The 19,603-nt window shown below is 37.9% G+C and overlaps 1 protein-coding gene across 4 annotated transcripts in view; it reads left to right on the top strand.

Moving 5' to 3' along the window:
- The window catches only part of ALS2 (amyotrophic lateral sclerosis 2 (juvenile)), a 60,831-nt gene that overhangs the window by 498 nt on the left and 40,730 nt on the right, over positions 1–19,603 (top strand). For 3 of the 4 annotated variants that reach the window (XM_010860977.1, XM_010860978.1, XM_010860979.1), the window contains exons 1-4: positions 1–82; positions 11,701–11,776; positions 13,072–13,226; positions 16,077–17,011. In XM_010860977.1, coding sequence (XP_010859279.1) covers positions 11,757–11,776; positions 13,072–13,226; positions 16,077–17,011 — 1,110 coding nt within the window. In that variant the 5' untranslated portion in view covers positions 1–82; positions 11,701–11,756. The remainder of the gene's footprint in view (positions 83–11,700; positions 11,777–13,071; positions 13,227–16,076; positions 17,012–19,603) is intronic. The other variant, XM_010860976.1, reaches the window with a different exon arrangement.

Below are 19,603 nucleotides of genomic sequence, written 5' to 3'. Positions count from 1 at the left end.
CAGCCATTCATTCCGGAGGATTTATTGAATGCCCACTCTTGGCGCCGACCAGATAAACTCGGGTCCCTGGCCGCGAACCTTGGTGAGTGTCCCGGGAGGGGTTGCCCCTGGATGCAGCTCGCGGTGGACAGTGGACCAAGGGTTTCGCTGACTTGAAAAGGCGGTCGTGGAAAAAGAAAATGACTGTGATATTAAGAATTAGGAGTTTAGGTTAGTCCTTTTGCGTGTCAAGTGATCCAGCAGAGGGTGGCAAGTTCTTTTGACAAGTGAAGAGGAAAATAACAGGGGTTTTCGTGAGGAAATGGTACTGACGCTGGTGTTGGTCCTCCTTGTGTGTTTGGCTAAAGTGGTGGTGTATTGCTTAGGGCTTTGTTGATGAGGGAATAGGAAAAACACACTGGCTGAAGTGGCTTATCCAAGTACAGTATTTTCTTTTGGGTTTAGAATGGAAAAGGAAATAACTGTTGAATACACACGCTCACCATTTGTCCATGGCATCACCGATGCAATGGACATGAACTTGAGCAAATTCCGGGAGATGGTGAGGTTCAGGGAGGCATGGCGTGCTGCAGTCCATGGGGTCGCAAAGAGTTGGACACGACTGGGCGACTGAACAATAGCAGCAGCAACAAACGCTCATCCTTAGTCTGTTGCCTTCTGGATTTGTTGGTGGCTGTAAATGTTCTTTAAAATGCTTAGAAAAATAAAATTGTGTGGTGTGTGTTTATTTTGAACAAGTACAGAAATTCAGCAAACCTGTTGGTCCAGTATCTTTTCAGTTTATCATAGATGGGGATGATTTGGAGTGGCCACTTGACCTCTGAGTTAGTGATTAAGAATTTAAAAGAGTGAAAAATTTGTTTTTGCAGTAGATTACAGTATTTTAATCTTAATAGTACAATCATAATGGTGAAGATCCTAGGCTTTAGACCTGGGCGTACCTGGAGCCCCATCAACCTACATCTTTGAGTTTGGGCAAGTTACTCATCTGTCTGAATTTCCTTGTCTTTAAACTGGAGATAAAAGTACTTTCTTTATAACAGTATCTTTACATGTAGTGGTTCATGTATTGTATTTTTTTTCTTTTTTACTGAACTTGGCACTGTATGTAAATATTCAATACATATTAGCCATTTTATGTCATTTTCTTTTCCACTACACCATGACCCACTGACTTACTGTTTTCTAAATGATGTGAAAGAGAACTGATTTTTTTTTTTTTTAGAAAAGAGCTATAGTTTTTAATATCAAGGGTTAGTTTCCAGATAGTTTTATGATGCAGGGGTATATTTAGAGAAAATATGATTTCAAGTTGGTCTGTAGTGACTTTGGTGTTCCATTAGAGTCTTTTAACGGGGAAAATGCTGATGGAATCCATACCTAGTTTAAATTAATTACTTAGTTTGCAAACTGTGACTAGTATTGGCAGATGTAAGATTCATAGTTATAAGGAGAAATGTTAAAAGCTGTTTCACAATATTAAAATTTTGAAAGATAATGATGCAGAAAATAAAGTACCAAGCAAGTAATTTGAGGGGGAGAATTTGAGTAACATTATGTAAGCCCCTTATTTTTAAAATTGATTCGTATAATGTGAACTGGAATCCCTTCTCTCCAGATTTCAGCCTGACAGAATTTAGGTCATCATTGACTTACTTTGGACATTTTGACTGTTAAAGAAGCAAAAGGTATGATATGAACCTCACTGAAAGCTGATTTTTTTCATATAATTAGATGGAAAGAGTACTATCCTCTACCTGTTCATGAAAAACATGGGTTTAGTGTAGTATTGTTGGGTCCATTTTAAAAGTATTTCCAAAGAATATGACTGACTTGTAAAAACCTTTTGTAATTCTTTATTAATATGAGACTAGGTAAGGAGTGGGTTGAAAAACTGTGAAGGAAGTAACGAGTGGTGATTTTTGAGCTGGTGTAAAAAAAGCCTTGCTTTAATAAAGTGTGAGGTTGAGCCCTTTTCTCAGATACTCAGGGGAATGCTGTGAGGATTTTAATTACTTTGTGAAATTAAACCTACCACATATTCTGATTGTATTAGGGATATACATAATTCTGGTAGACTTAGTTTTATTTTTTTAGCAATTTTTTCTTTTAACTCTTCATTGATGACCAGGTAATTCAGTCATCAATATAAAAGCAGTAGGTTTAACAGGATATCAGTCCTTAAGAACATGCATGGGAACCACAAATTAAATCAGCCAACTTGGACTTGATTCTTTTTAGCACTCCATTTATTTTCCTGTCTCCACCTCCCATTCCTCTATAGAAGTAACAGTGCTATCGTCACATTTTGTCCTGATATTTGCCTATATCACACAATTGATAGAACAGATGAGCAATTGGTTAAATAGGTGAATTAATTGATCCATGTGGATAGAGCTGTTGCTGCTGCCGCTGCTAAGTCACTGCAGTCATGTCTGACTCTGTGCGACCCCATAGACGGCAGCCCACCAGGCACCCCCGTCCCTGAGATTCTCCAGGCAAGAACACTGGAGTGGGTTGCCATTTCCTTCTCCAATGCATGAAAGTGAAAAGTGAAAGTGAAGTTGCTCAGTCGTGTCCGACTCTTCGAGCACCCATGGACTGAAGCCCACCAGGTTCCTCCATCCGTGGGATTCTCCAGGCAAGAGTACTGGAGTGGGTTGCCATTGCCTTCTCCATGTGGATAGAGCACAGATATTCAAATCAGCAAGGTAATGAGTACTCTGGGGGCTCTTGCAGACTTACTCTTTTATTGTAGAGTTTTTTGTTTTGAAGAAAATGTAGCTTTCTCAACTCCTACGGAAAAAAGACTGGGTCAGTGTGATATGGGTAGGTTTTTCATTCTAGGATTATTTTCTTCCACAACCTGAATTTTTTTTTTTTTTTTGAGCTGAATTCTTAACTAAACTTAGGGCAATTTCCTAAGCAAACATCTAACAAAGATGATGATAGCAGTTCTTAAAAAATAGCAATCAGTAGAACAATCCAGCTCTACTTTTGTAGGGAAATAGATAAACTATGGTTTATTCATTCAGTGACGGAGAAGGCAATGGCACCCCACTCCAGTACTCTTGTCTGGAAAATCCCATGGACGGAGGAGCCTGGAAGGCTGCAGTCCATGGGGTCGCTGAGGGTTGGACACGACTGAGGGACTTCACTTTCACTTTTCACTTTCATGCATTGGAGAAGGAAATGGCAACCCACTTCAGTGTTCTTGCCTGGAGAATCCCAGGGACGGGGGAGCCTGGTGGGCTGCTGTCTATGGGGTCGTACAGAGTCGGACACGACTGAAGTGACTTAGCAGCAGCATTCATGCAATGAAATACTATCCCCTGGTAAAAATGAGTGAACTAGATTTTTGCTTATCAACATGGATACACCTCAAATATATAATAGAGTAAAAATAAAACAAATTGCCAAAGGATAGATACACACAGTATTATGCAACTGTGTAGAGTTTTAAAACAATATAACATATACTGTTTATTGTTATGTGTATATCTACTGAAATTACATAAACATACAGGAATATACATGGAAATACATACTAACTTTAGAAATAGTGGGTAACCCTGGAGAAGGAAGGTTTGGACAGAACTCCTTCAGGTCTCTGTATAACTTTTTCTTCTGTTTTAAAGAGAGCTGAAGCAGATATGAAAATGTGTTAAAATATAAAATGGAATGATAGGTGCATGGATTTGTGTTTTTAAAGACTTGTGTATGGTTAAGATAGTTTGTGAAACTAGAACCTTATAATTTTTGCTTATAATTGGGCTCTCTTCGATATGCTCTGTTTATTTTACTTTGGAGCTTCTCTCCCTGCAGCAGGAAAAGAATGTGCCACTTCATAGCCACTGTGTGAAGCTTTTTAAAGAAAGGAGCCAGACCAATTATTTATTCAAGTTTATTTTGCTGTTTGACTTGAGCTCCTGGGAGAAATGCTTTCCTTAGGATATGAGGAGTGATCCTTCTTAAGAGGCTGCAGGGGAATTCAAGTTCTAGAAACCCTTGAGAAGTACATGATGGTGAACTTTCAGAGTGTAGGGGAGTGCATTGTATCCTAAAATCCTGAAAGGAATTTGGACAGTGACTCAGATACAAAATAACTGTAGGTATCATATAGTCATTAACATTTACTTTTTTTCAAGTTTGCGTTGGTTAAATTTCATTACAGTGTAGTAATCCTAAGTTTTATACTGTGAATACAAGTGTCCTAGTTATTGCTCAAGCAAAATAATTCTCTTTCTACAGGTATTAATAAGTAAACATGATGATAATGTATTAAATGGTTGAGTTATGAATAGTCAATTTAGTGGCTGATCCCTAATATAACTCAAGTTTAAAAAGAATATTTTCAGGCCTAATCAAGGTACCTGGTATTAGCACTTTCAAAATACTCTAAGTGAAATATGTCTCCAGAACAGTATATTTTGGCATGTGTACTCCCTGTTGTGGTCCCTTTTTGACCTTAAGCACTGGGTATTATTGATCGGTAAAATAAGAAATAAGTCACAACATACTTTGAACTATATTTCTGTAATGCCTTTTTTTTAAAAAAGCAGCCATTTTAATGAAAGAATAGTAGCAAACTATTAAAGGAATAATTATATATATATATAAATAAATAATATAAATAAATTATATATATACATAATTTATATCATAAGTTATACATTGTCAAGTAATAATAGGCATAAATGGTTGCAGTACCTGGGAATTTGAAATTCATTTGCAGAATTATAATATTTATCAGAATGTTTCTTTGGAATTTTAGTATTTCCAACAAATGCATTTCAAAGAGGTATGCAGTGAGTGTAAAAAAGAGCTAAGTGGGTATTGTGGGATGTTTATTTTACCATGTTTCCCCCCTCCCATGAGCAATATTCATTTTAGAAGATTCTCAACAGTCAGAAGAATACAGTTTTAATAGGTTTCAGGGTAAGATTTGTTGTTGTTGTTATTTTGTAACTAAGTAGTGTCGGACTTTTTTACAACCCCATGGACTGCAGCCTGCCAGACTTCTCTGTCCATGGGTTTTCCCAGGCAAGGATACTGGAATGGGTTGCCACTTCCATCTCTAGAGGATCTTACCGACCCAGGGATCAAACCTGTGTCTCCTGCATTGGGCAGGTGGATTTTTTACTACTGAGCCCCCAGGGAAGCCCCCAGGGTGAGATTATCGGGCCATAAAAAAATAAAAATAAGTAAAAGGAGAGAGACTATGAAGCCTTAATGTCCCTGATTACACCAAAAAGTCTCCATGTGCTAAGGAGAAAGGGACTGTTCTCTCCTGCGTTATCTGACATCTGTGAAGTGGCATGAAAGAAAAGCATCTTCCTTGTTAGGACGATCATTAGCAAATCATGGATGAGAGTTTTTATTATGAGAAGATTCCCTTTTGTGTCTAAAACTGAGTTTTAATTATATATAAGCATAGAAACCTTCTAATCATTTGAAAGTTTGTGGACAGGAACTTAAGATCAAGGGTTGTCTTCCACTGGGTACTCTTACGTGTAGCCAGCTTGCACCTAATGGTTCCTATGGGTACAAGGGCTTACCAATAAATAAGTCATGGTTTCTGACCTCCCGGAGTTTGTAATATATTTTGAATCAATGACTTAGTAAGTGCATTATCCCATTAGTAACAGCATTATAAGTAAGTACTTTCTGGCCATCCTACTGACTTTATGTATATGCATTAATTTACTGAATTCATGAACTCTGGGTCAGGATTTAAGGGGTGGTCAGCTCCCATGTGGTGATAGTGGTAAGGAACCTGCCTGCCAGTGCAGATTTAAGAGACATGGGTTCAATCCCTAGGTTGGAAAGATCCCCTGGAGGGGAGGGCATGGCAGCCCACTTCAGTATTCTTGCCTAGAGAATCCCCATGAACAGAGGAACCTGGCGGGCTAGTCCATGGGGTCGAAAAGATTCGGACATGACTGAACGACTAAGCACAGCACAGCACAGTTTGTCTACAGGTATTTATTGAGTACTTGTTGTATATCAGGACTGTTTTAAGCAGCTGGGATATAATAGAACATAAGGTGTTTTGGGCTTCCATGGAAGTTTTATATTGGTTCCATACCTGAAGTATAGTAGGTAAGAAAAATACATATGGTTTTAATTGTTGAAATTTAAGCATTTTAAAGTTAGTATGCTAACTTTGACTAAATTATTAAAGCAAATGGACTTTGTCCAGAGAATAAAGTTTCCTAAATGTGAATACATAGAATTTAATTTTCTCTTTGCATTGGGGAAAATAGTTCATTGATAATAGTTCAGTCTGTTCCATATTTAAAATGTTTATTTATATTCTACTTTGTTCCTACAAGGCAGTTTACAGAAATATGTCAATGTGGCAAAATAAAACGAAGAGATGGAATGAATGGAGCCAGGTGTGAGATGAGAAAACAGCACACATGCAGTGAAGTCCTAGTCACAGGTGCTATCCTGCGGGACTCTTATCCTCCCACCATGAAATCTATAATCCTGCCTGTGTTTATACCTGCCATTTTGTTTCTTCTTGAAATGTAGACCCTTCCTCTCATGAAAGATCAGTCCCACTGCATGTGTGTTCTGAATGCTATCCTTTCCCACTTTGTCCAGGATTTTGGTTTTGCCCTCTGTCCTTGTCCCCCTTATATCTAGGATCAGTGTCATCGTCCTGCAGACATGTTCAGCTGTCTCTCATCTTACCCTGCTCCCCCAAAATACACTCTTGATCTTCATATTTCTCTCCAGTGACTGCTCCTTTCTGTTTGCCATTTCAACATTTTTTTTTAAGAGAATCATTTGCACCAACTTTATTTTCGTGTCCTCACCTCCCACTTACAGTCAGCCTGCTCCAATCTGGTTTTCATTCCCCAACTGAGACCCCAGCTGTGCTGATCAGTCCTTCCTGCTGGAAACGTTTTCTGCTTTGCTTTGTGTGCTCACATCTGACTCACGTTTCTTCTGCCTCTCAGGCCACTTCCCATCTCAGCCCTTGCTTGTTGCTGTCTGTCCAGGCATCTTAAAGCTTGATTCTGTGCCTTCCCTTTCTTTGTGTGTCCACTGTCACTGTCCATTGTCTTGATCTCAGATATTGTCCATATGCTTTCCAAGTTCATGTCAACAGTTAAGACCTTTCTTCTGAACACCATACTCATATATTCAGCTGCTCACTTGATATGTACTCTTGGATTTCTCACAGGCACCTTAAATTTATATATATATATAAAATCTTGTCTAACCAGAATCTTACCTTCCACTTCAGAATCCTGTCCCCTCACTTTTCCTCATTTCAGTAAATGGTACCACTACACAGTTGCTCAAGGCAAAAGTCAGAGGTCATTTTTTATTCTTCCTTCTTCTTTATCTCCCCCTTATATCTAATACATCACTAAGTCCTGATTGTTCTAGGACACAGCACCTCTCACCTTGTTTACCACTTTCCACCAGATGGGTAGCCTTGTGTGAAATTAAAGAGCCCAGGCTTCTTTCCTTCACTCAGATGAGGCAAGAGAGTATTTTCAGGGAGGGTATTCCTTACAAAACTCATTTGGGCACTGTATGTGACTATGTTCACCGTAAAATTGACTTAAAACTTTTGAAACAAGTGATGTAAATCATTGCCGTTAAAAAGTTGAGGATGCCTACCAAAATGATAGTTTTAGAATACAGGTTCCCAGTCCCTTGCTTGTAACCCTTGGGGCAAGACGTGTTTTGAAACTGAGTTTTTCTGATCTTTGGACTAAGATGCATAAACCATATATAACACTTGCTATGGGGCTTTTGATCCCACCCTACATTCATATTAATACTTCTGTGACAGAACTTATGAAGATGTGCACCAAAGGGGTAAAAACTAAATAGCCTCACGTTAGTTCTGGTCAGGTTTTGCTCTTGGGTGAGTTCAGGTCAGATTAAATTTTGCCACCAGAAGACTTAAATGAAAAAAACTTTTAGTTTTCAGAGTTTTTTGGCCTTTGGATTTCTGGTTATGGTATCATGGACCTGTAGATAGTTTGCAGCTCTTCTTTCTAGTGATAATTAGAACATCTAGACCAGATTTTTTTTTTTTTTTTTTTAGACACTTCCAGATCATGGTACTAAAACCACATCCTCAGCATGTACAAGTTAGCTTATCTCTCTGTTAAATGTAACAGGAGGTTGTGTGTCCACTGGGATCTAACAATGGAATCAATTCATTAAGAACCAAGATTTGCTTTTTGTTTTAAAGGGTCTTCTGAGAGTTTGATTACTTTACATTTCACAGTGAAGGAGATCATTTGAAGTGTTCAGGGGTATATTTAAACTGAATGTAGCTTTCTTCTGTGGCTCATAGTACTTAGTAGTTGGAGGGGATGCCAGAGTCTATTTTGCTTCTTTTACAGATGCCACTGGTGTCTGGAAAGGCCAGGTGAAGTAAAAGAGGACCCCACATTATTTGACTCCATAAATATCACACAGTTTCTGGGTCAGAGCTATGCTATGCTATGCTAAGTCACTTCAGTCGTGTCCGACTCTGTGTGACCCCATAGACGGCAGCCCACCAGGCTTCCCTGTTCCTGGGATTCTCCAGGCAAGGACACTGGAGTGGGTTGCCATTTCCTTCTCCAATGCATGAAAGTGAAAAGAGAAAGTGAAGTCGCTCAGTCGTGTCTGACTCTTAGCGACCCCAAGGACTGCAGCCTACCAGGGTCCATGGGATTTTCCAGGCAAGAGTACTGGAGTGGGGTGCCATTGCCTTCTCCGGGGTCAGAGCTAGTTAATATAATAAAGGCTGTTAGGGAAAGTTACTGTAACAGAAGAAAAGCAGAGTTCAGGGATCCTGACTCACCTGGGGAGAAATATCCTCAAAAGAAGCCTCATAATTAGATAGTTTTATAACAATTAAAAATGTTAAATAGAGGAAGAACATAAGCAACTTTAAATGCTATTTGAATGGTTGAGGCAAGTCTTATAGATTTCCCGGGGGGGGGGTCATAAAAATATTAGGAAAACAAAATTTTTTAATTTATTTTTCTGTTTTGGTACATAGTTGAGGAAGAATACTGGGTTAACTGGATTTGGTAAATGCTACATATTTTAAGTATGTGAGGTAAAACTTTTTAAGCTTTCCACATTTAGCTGTAATATTCCTTTTTAGTTATGTTTACTTAGTACTCATTTCCTTTTTTGTCATTGCCATATTTGAATTTCAGGTGGGCATATCTTCTTAGAAGTATATTAAACACCATTAAAACAAAATTAGATCTATAAATATTGATAAAGATGTCTGTGAAATAGTATACTAGCTTTTGGTTGCTGCTTATAGCATTCCTACAAATTTAGTGCTCAAAATTACACTAACTTATTATCTTAGAGCTCTTTAGGTTAAAAGTCAGACTCAAGTCTCTCTAGGTTTCAGTGTGTCATCAGGGAGCGTTTTTTTCTGGAGGATCTAGGAAAGAATCCGTTCCCTTGCCCCTTTCAGCTCCTAGAGGCCACCTGCGTTCCTTGGCTTAGGGCTGTTCCCTTCCATCTTCAAAGCCAGCAGTTTAGCAGCTCTCTGACCCTGTTTGCATCATCGTATCTCTTTTTCAAACTCTCCTTTACCTCCCTTTCCCACTTTTAAGAACTCTGTGATTATACTGAGTCCACCTGGATAGCTATTAATAGAATCATCTCCCCAACTTAAAACCAGCTGGTTAGCAGCTTTACTTCTCCTTTGCCGTGTAACCTGATATACTCCCAGGTTCTGGACATTAGGATACATGGACATCTTGGGGATCATTATCTTCCCTACCATAGATAGAAAGTAACAAAGGAATGTTGCAAAACAGTTTGTAGAGTTTTAATTTCACTTGGATTTGAAAAAATGATTATTGGTGAGAAATCATATCACATAAGGAGTAATCTACTTTAAGAAAGCCCTTTATTCAAAAAAAGGACCCCAAAAGGGAAGATATGTCAGCTGCTTCAGTCACTTTACCAAAAGATTCTCCACAGTTTTGATTGCCAGTTCAGCTCAGAGGCAGTGAGTCAGTTGCATTAAGTGTGTTTGTACACTGCCGGACCCTCCCCGAGCAGTTCTCTGGTTTCTTCCAGGGCATTGTTACTTGTATCAAGGGACCAGTTACTCTGTGATCTCTGATAGATAAGCGAAGGTTAGACCTGTCCTCAGAACTTTTCTGTTATGCTGTGAACTGTTGAGTTCAGTTCAGTTCAGTCACTCAGTCGTGTCCAACTCTTTGGGACCCCATGAATTGCAGCATGCCAGGCCTCCCTGTCCATCACCAACTCCCAGAGTTCACCTCAAACTCACGTCCATCGAGTCCATCAAGTCGTACCTTTTTACTAAAAGTATATTACTGTCACACACAAAGCATAGTACCACTTAGTAATCATTTATTAAGTGGTGGTGTTCAGTCACTAAGTTGTGTCCGATTCTTTGCGACCCTGTGGACTGCAGCACGCCAGGCTTCTTTGTCCTTCACTATCTCTCAGAGTTTGCTCTTACTTATGTCCATTGAGTTGATGATGCCATCCATCCATCTTGTCCTCTTGTCCCCTTCTCCTCCCGCCTTCAATCTTTCCCAGCATTAGGGTCTCTTCCGATGAATCGGCTAAATCTATTCAAATATATCTTTGATTTGTATGGTACCCTTCATCCAACTTGGAATGATTCAGAACCTTTCTAAAATAAGCACTAGGTAGAGAGTAATTTCCTCCAGATACACAGATGGGAAACAGTAAGAATTCACAGGCAACCTGGAGTAAACAGATGGATCTTACATCTCTCCTGCCGGTGTGGGCGGTTTGCAGAGCATTGTGATCATGCCATATCCTTTTGCAGGACAATAATAAATTTGGCCCCAGTATTTTTATCACTCACACATCTAAAACCCCATTGCTCTTATTTTCATGAGCTTTGGTGCCCTTAAAAATGTGAATTTCTAAGTTGAAATGCATTGAGCGTTTCTGTCTGCCTGTTCCTATTGCTAGCTCTAACTTTATTAAATTTTGAGTTGCTGAAATGATGGATCATGATATTGGTACTGTTATTTTCATATAACTCTTTTCTATTAAATGGCAGATGATATTTTAAAATTCAGATTTCTTTCTTCTAGCCCTTTGGATTATGGTTTTGAATTAAGATTGATTTGGGGAAAATACTGCTGGTTCCAATAAATGGAGAACTTTGTTCTAATGATGTAATTTTGTGTGTGGGCATTGCTGGAAAATGTAAATTAAAACTGCTTCAATCTGATACATTACTGGAGAGATTGTAGAATTTCTTGTTTATTTAGTTGGTATTTAAGTGTACATATGTCCCAGAAGCATTTAAAAAGTAGCCTTAGTGTGTATGTAGTGAATATGTAACACACTGAGTTTTTGGATTCCACTTCTTTGTAATAAAACAAACGAAAAAAGTCTGTTGCTTGACAAAGTACAGCGAGGTCATAGGTAGTCTTTTCTCACTTTGAAATTACATTTAACATTCAACAGGCATTTTTTATAAGCTAGTGGGCAGGCTCAGTCTAGAGATTCAACTTTGGCAGGCAGGATGTGAAATAGTTTAAATAGTTTTGCTGCATATTTATTGCCCAGTGAACGTGCACTTGTTGGAAGGCTGCCTTTTTTTTTTTTTTCCTTTTTTTGAAAAATCTGACTGATAAAATAGCAAAGGGTTCTTTTACTGCTCTTTGTGCTTACCTGCGTTTTGCCGTTTAGGTCTTTACCTTTTGCAAGGAGAGAATGATTTGGTGATGGAGTGCTCCCACTGACCGATGGACTCAAAGAAGAAAAGGTAAAACCATTTTTTCCTTCTCCTCTGTCTTTCTAGGAAAACACAACAAGCAGTTCCACTTATGTGTAGCTTCTCTTCAGTTTAATTTTCTTCTTGATGGTTATTAAGTAGGAATAGCGACATTTGTGTTGATTGGCAAAGAGAGAAGATAATTACAATAAAGCTTGTTAGTGGTTCACTTTGTTGCTAGTCCCTTTCTTACTAAAGGCACAGATGTCTTCATTTCATCATTGCAAAGCTTTTGAAGCCATTTTTTCCTCACATAATTTCCGTTTTTTCAAAAGTAGCCTTATTACTTATAATTATATTCTTGGAAAACTTGTCATGAACGATATTTTGAAAAAGAGGTTAGGTTTCTGGCTTCCCTTTCATAAAACCATGGATGTGCCCAATTACAACTTACAGGAATATTATTTAGCACAAATAGAGAAAATCTAGGTATTACAAAATAAAGTCAAAGAAAGTTTCTGAACATCATTAAAATTTTGGCATCAGTGTTCTAGAAAAAAGATTATGAAAAAAGAAATGTCCCATCAGTGGCGACACAAAGGAAGACTTTATATAAAGGAAATCCAGAGTATGTTAATATGGCCTTTTCTTGGAAAGGGAGACAGTTAGGATATGATCATTATTACACAGCTGTGTGTTTTATGATTTTTGAGCCAGTGTCATCAGATGGATAGAATTCTTTGGCTAAAATGTAAGTAAAGCATGAAGGATTTTACCTGTTATAAATTTAACTCTTAAAAATTTAAATAGGAATTATAGAGCTTAAACTTAGCATAAAGTGAAATAAGGATCTCTACTGCTCCTGTCTTTCTCATCAGATATCTATTTGTTGTTTTTTTTTCTACCAAATTAAAAAAATTTAAAAGTAAGACTCCAACTTTGGATATGTTGTAACTTTATATATTTTTTTGTGTGTGTGATGGGGAACACATGTATACCCATGGTGGATATGTTGTAACTTTAATAGCTGAGGAGTTAATGTATTGAGAAGTTAGAATTTTGAAATTTTATGTTAATCAAAAAACTTCAAAAAATAGCCCAGGTTTTGTTGGCTTCTTAGATAGAAATAAGTAATTTGTGGATTTGTCCTCAGGGTCTCATATAAATAGTTGTTTTGCCTCTGCTTCTGTGTCGTAACCAAGTCATAAAATAGCTAACCTGTCTGACCCAGTCACCCAGTCACCCATGTACTGGTAAAAGGTATAAATCTTCATGACAGTATTAAGGACAAAAGGTATAGTTCTGAACTACAGAAACAATTAAGCTATTTTTCTTGATGTTTGTAGTTCCACAGAGGCTGAAGGATCCAAAGAAAGAGGCCTGGTCCATGTGTGGCAGGCAGGGTCCTGTTCTGTGACACCAGAGAGATTGCCAGGCTGGGGAGGAAAGACTGTTCTTCACGCTGCCCTTGGAGTGAAACATGGAGTGCTTCTGACTGAAGGTGCTGAGAATGGCTTAGCCAGCATTAACCAAAACTCTGACCAGTGTCTGAGTGTGTAAGAATAGCTGAGCTTCCTGTGTGCCCGGGGTTCTCAATGGACTTTGCTGGAGCTTATTTTCTTTTTGTTTTCAAAATATGTTCTTACTCCCTTTATCAGAAATCAGATTAGTTCTTAAATTTAAGATGTTCCCTAGCTAGAATAAAAGGGAGAATTATAGCTTAAATTTTTTTGTAGTGATAAGTACATGAAAAATTAGATTTTTTCAAAGATTATGTATTCAGAGATCCTGTTGCTATACCTTTGTTCATTAAATGTATCAAAATAATAATGCTAATAATAGCAAATGTCTGTTAAGCAATTATATGTGCCAGGCACTGTGCTAAGCACTTTATATGTATTATCTCATCGAGTCCTGACAGCCACCTTATGAGGTAGCTGCTGTTATTAGCCCCACTTCACAGATGAGGAAGCTGAAGGTCAGGGAGGTTAAATCGTTTTACCAAGCACACACAGCTATTTAAAGGGTCAGAGTCAGGATGGGAACCCAGAAAGTCTGATTTCAAAGCCTGCTTTTAAAATCACTTGGCTATACTGTCTTAGGTTTTCTCAGGCATAAATGGCAGCTTATAAGAATATAATGCAGTCTATAAATCTGTAACAGAAACCTAGGCTATAATTTATATAGAGAGCTACCTTTAATTTTGATGGCATTTTGCCAGTGCAGTCATGGCAAATTTGATTTGGGTCAGGACTGCCATCAACTCCACTAATTTACAAATTTCTGCTCTATAAGCATTTGTTAAGTATTTAATAATGCTTTGGTATTTTCCTTGTAGGAACTAAGGGAAGACAAATTCTAGGAAACAAAGCTTAAAGCTGACCTTGGTGGTTTTATGGGGTAAACATAGATTTCTTTCTAACTTCTTTGTTATTTTGTCACTTTTGTTATGATAATACATAATACTATCATTATTATTGTATTAGGCCAAAATTTGGAAAAAGCCTTATTTTTTAAATGTAAACTATATTCAGTACCTATACTATGGGCTTCAAAATGTATAGTTCTCAAGCATATATAAATGGAATTCTGTTACTGTTGTTGTTTGAGCCCTTCAGTAAGCTGTTTAGGAATCCTTCATGAGCATGGGATCTTTAAACATCTAGAATCAAACCTAAAAGGCTGGGAAATCTGAGGGAAAACTTTAAAAAATATGTAAATAATGTTCATGTGTAAGCAGTATTCTGGTTTAAGTGTCAAAGTAACAAAAAATCTCCTCTCAACACAACTGTGTAGCTTGAAATGGCACAGAGATCTCCAGTACTTTCTTTTCTAAGTGAGGAAATGGTATTGATTGAATACTAGAAATTTCAAGCTTCTTTGTCTCTGTTCAAGTTAGCCATTAGCTCCTAATTCAGTGAGGACACCTCATTGACTCACTGTTTGTGTGGGATACTATTTTTAAATGATGTCTAAATATTCATTTCTTGCAGTTTTCTCTAGAGAGCCTATTATTCCAGTGGAATAATACCAATTGAAAGTTTTGGTGAACTGTGTGATTTGGTAAACAAGTGTGATAGGTGTATCACTTGGGAAGAAAAGTTTGAAAGCTCTTAACCAGTGAGCTTATTTTCTCAGTACTCTATCCAAATTAAAAATTCCCTAACAAAAGCTGATCTTTCTTCTAGCCACTATTGTGTTTTTCCTAACACAGATCTTGTAGTGAGTTAATTTGAATATATAATTGTATCTGCCATGTATCATAGGCCAGAGATAAAATAAGCATTTTTTTCATCAGTGACTGAATCGCTGCTTGTGGAGGAAGAATAGTACTCATTTCTTTATTAAAAAAAAAAAATGGGTAGATCCCTGGTCATATAGGAAAGAAAAGATAGTGGGCTTTGTTTAGTATTTTTCAAAATCCATGGCCAAATCTTTGTCCCATTTAAATTTTTTAGCTAATATGGATCATTTATACATGCCCCCAAATTCCTGCAGTGCCTGCAGTAAAATTACGACTTGATAGCACAAGTGAGCATAAATGGGTTGTCATCATTCATGTCTCCAACTCACTGGTGCCTTCCTTTTTATTTCTAAAGCTGGCCGGTTACCCTTCAGTCTAAAGCTACCAGTCATGACTTCGTTTGTGTTTTACTTTGTTTTGTTGTGATGTGCTTTTTAAATGCAACTCAGAAAGGCTGTCTAGTACACAATATATATTATATATAATATTTAAAAATTACACATAGTATAGTACAAAACATGAAGACAGTCACATATTGTTAATATTGCTGCTTTCAGTCCAACCTGGAGGTGTTATATAAAGCTGATTTCATAGTTTTGGCCAAAGTGAATCTCTAGTATTTTTTATGCCATTGCATATTCATCTACTGCTCTGTTAAACATTAGTAGTGAATATTATAGATATTAATGAATGTATCTGTTTTGTTTTCTGCTTATTTTATCTAATCATATCATGATCATTGTTCTGTATTTGAACTTGGAATCTACTTCTGTAATAGCCTACGATGAGAGCCGTTAGTAATGATCAGTGCTAGGATGAGGCTGAATAAGAGGAGCACCTTCATTTGAAGTTGTCTCCTGCAATTTGTAGAAATTGTCACCATATTTCTGAATGTTCAAAGATGCTCTTTGTTAAAAGATTAGTAAGTATGGAATGCTATATGCTTGAACCAAATTTCTATAGCTGTGCTCTTGAAAATTAAGAAAAGGAAAAAAAAAAAGAAATTCTATTTTGTTAAACCTAGAGGGGACTAAAGGTTAGCTGAGAAAATGTCTAGTTAATTCACTAACTTTTTGTTTCTGTTTTGTTTTGTTTTTAAACCCTCAGATGGTGAGGTCTACAGCTTTGGGACTCTCCCCTGGAGAAGTGAGCCAGCAGAGACTTGTCCAAGCAACCCCATTCTGGAGAGTGCCCTGGTTGGGCAGTATGTTGTTACCGTGGCAACAGGGAGTTTCCACACCGGAGCAGTCACAGACAGTGGTGTGGTGTACATGTGGGGGGAGAACTCTTCTGGCCAGTGTGCGGTAGCTAACCAGCCATATGTTCCAGAGCCAAACCCTGTCAGCATTTCTGATTCTGAGACCAGTCCTTTGTTAGCGGTCAGGATCTTGCAGTTGGCATGTGGTGAGGAGCACACTCTGGCATTGTCCCTAAGCAGAGAGATCTGGGCATGGGGTACTGGTTGTCAGTTGGGTCTCATCACCACCACCTTTCCAGTGACAAAGCCACAAAAGGTGGAACACCTTGCTGGGCGAGTAGTGCTCCAAGTTGCTTGCGGTGCCTTCCACAGCTTAGCACTGGTCCAGTGCCTCCCTTCCCAGGATCTGAAGCCAGTGCCAGAAAGATGCAACCAATGCAGCCAGCTCTTAATTACGATGACTGACAAGGAAGACCACGTGATTATATCAGACAGCCACTGTTGTCCATTAGGTGTGACACTGTCAGAATCCCAGGCAGAAATCCAGGCCAGCACCACCGTCAGCCCCTCCTCTGAAACCCTTGACACCCAGGGAGAAGTGTTTGAGAACACTCTTGTGCAGAATGAGCCGCCTGCTGCTACTGAACTGAATGTTGGAAATGTTCAGACCGCAAGTGTTCAAACCACTTCCTTCCCACAAGATATCATGGGAACAACTGAAGTTTCTTCTGCAAGTAGACCATCATACCCTGACACTCAGGCAGTAAATGAATATGTGCAGAAACTGTCGGATCATTCAGTAAGAGAAAGCTCCGAGAATGGTGAAAAGCCAGTGCCATCTCAGGTACCTGCTAAATTTTGTAAAGGTGTTTCTGGAGTTGAACCATCTGAATTTTTCTTGAGAAACTTTAAATACCTAAGGGTTGGTACCATTTAAAATTTTTTTAGTTTTGAGTATGATTCTATCTCATCATGCAAGCCTAGATAAGAAAAACCCTGGATTGATTCAAAATTACTCTTTTTGTTCAAATTCTGGCTCTTTATGATGTTGCAAGATGTTACTCTGGGCTTGTTTTATAAGTAGCAAAATCCCATTTTTCTTGTCCAAGTACTTTCCCCCCCTGGCTAAGGTGGGCTCCCCAAAAAGTTTGATCTAACAAGACTGTATATTCACAAAGAATTCTCTGATCTGTACTTGTAGCACTATTCAGGTTCCTTCTTTATCAGGGAAGCTTGCTATGTGGTAGATCCCTTGATTGAGGGCAGACTTAAAATTGACTGGCATTACATATTTGAATTCTTTTCAGTTATATCAGTGGTCCTTACTGGGCATTATTGGACGGAGGCTTTAATTTTTTTTTTTCAACTTGTTTAAACTATTTTTAGTTGGAAAATGTGTAATAAGTGGAGAGAAGCTATTTACTAGGGCCATATAGTAAACTGTGTCTCCCTACTTCAAACAAATTGTTCTAAAGGATACTTGTTTTTTTACTCTTAGTAGAAGGCTTTTGCTTTTCTAAAATAAATGTGAAGAGGAACATCTAATCATATGGACTTCCCTGGCAATTTAGTGATTAAGACTCAAATAAAAGAGCTACCCTGTGGCATTGTTTTCAGGTTTTTGAAACCACCTTGCTTCTTGATTCTTCCTTACTGTTGTTTACTGGCTCAGGATAGAAATGTGGCTTAGAGGTGTTTTCAGAAACAGTCTTTATTTCACAGTCTACTCCCTAAACCTTGTAGATATTTGATTTTTTTTTTTTTTTTTTTAGTTAAGAAGCTGTTTGGAGAAAGGGAAATCTAAACCAAGTGAAAGTAATAATTTAACAGGACTTGCGCACGCTAATAAAAAAGTTAGATTTTGACTTGTCAAAAGTCATTCATCTGATTTGTTAAAGTTGAAGTTAAAAGTTTATTTTGTACTGTTTATTTGATTAATAGATTGTCATCATTGAAATTGCACTTTTCTTTGGACCCAATCATTTGGTTAAACATTTAAAGCTTTGGTTACCTATGCTAGTTTTGACATTGTGTGTTTAAGTGTAACTCACCCATCTTTGTAAATAGTGTCTCAGTCATACAGCTAACCCTTAGGAATTTATGTAGTCTAGGATAAGTCTTTTCTTCTTCTGGCCAGATGTAACTGAAAGAATATCACGTATTTATGAAATAAGCCAAAGTATTTGGTAATGAAGCATATATCTCATTATTGAATTTTACTGACTGGGACTACTAAAATTGTGTCTTTTGTCAGAATTGCTGGGCATGTGTTTTTGTTTTATTTACTTATTTTATGAATTGTTAAATGTAATTAAGTAGAGGGACAAATTAAGACAATAAAGTTTATATAAGGTAGAGTTTTTTTTTTTTTTAAAATTTTCCTGAGCCTGATGCTAAGAACTTCCTAAGTCAGTCACCTGTAAATACTATTTAAGCTTCTGTTATGTGCATGCATGCTAATATCACTTCAATCTGTCCGACTCTTTGCGACCCTATGGACTATGGCCTGCCAGGCTCCTCTGTCCATAGCATTCTCCAGGCAAGAAGTACCGGAGTGGGTCGCTGTGCCCTCCTCCAGGGAATCTTCCCGCCCCAGGAATTGAACCTGCGTTTCTTAAGTCTCCTGCATTGGCATTGGCAGGCGGGTTTTTACCAGCTAGCACCACCTGTGAGCGTTTGTAAATAGAGGGTGGAAGTAGCAACACTAGCTTTTCTGAACACGTTATCATGGGAACTGTGTTACCAGGGAAGTGACACACTTTGTATTTAACTTTTTTTATATGGTCTGTTTGTTTATTTTGTTGGATATTTTAATTAAAGACTCACACAGAAGTGACTCTTCTTGAATTTAGTATTTAATTCACCAAAATGTGTTGAGTGCCTACTACATGTCAGACACTGTGCAGGGAATAGGCATTATTTCCTGTAAGAAAATCAGAAGCCAGTGTTAAAAAAAAAATTGGGGGTTTGGTTTGCAATTCAGGACAAATGAAGAAATATTATACACACACACACACATGTGTGTGTGCATACCCACACCTCTGGGATATTTGGGTAGCATAGGAAACAAAATTTTCACTGTGACCTGTGCTCATAAACTAAAAGCTTTTTGTGTGGGTTAGTAGGCATATCTTTTTTAGTAAGCAGTGGTGCTTGACAGCTCAGAGTAAATTTTAACTGATCTTTCACTAAGATACCAGAAAACTTTAGTTAGCTTTCTAATCCAGCTGTGAATAACACTAAGCACATTGGATCCAAGTGTTTAATGATTAACCTACCACATTACTCAATGGTAATGAGAGCAAAAGTAATCTTTCAGTTTACCTTGTGCCTGGGTCATGGAAAATAACTCCTGATTAGATAGGAGGAGGACATAAACTTCAAAACATAATTTGGGGGCTGATAATTTAGAGATATAACTTATTTCTCTGCCTGT

Source organism: Bison bison, unplaced genomic scaffold (assembly GCF_000754665.1).
Source record: "Bison bison bison isolate TAMUID 2011002044 unplaced genomic scaffold, Bison_UMD1.0 scf7180017864471, whole genome shotgun sequence".
Classification (NCBI taxonomy): domain Eukaryota; kingdom Metazoa; phylum Chordata; class Mammalia; order Artiodactyla; family Bovidae; genus Bison; species Bison bison.
The sequence above is the reverse complement of the archived record's forward strand: the minus strand, read 5'-3'. Positions and strand labels throughout refer to the sequence as shown.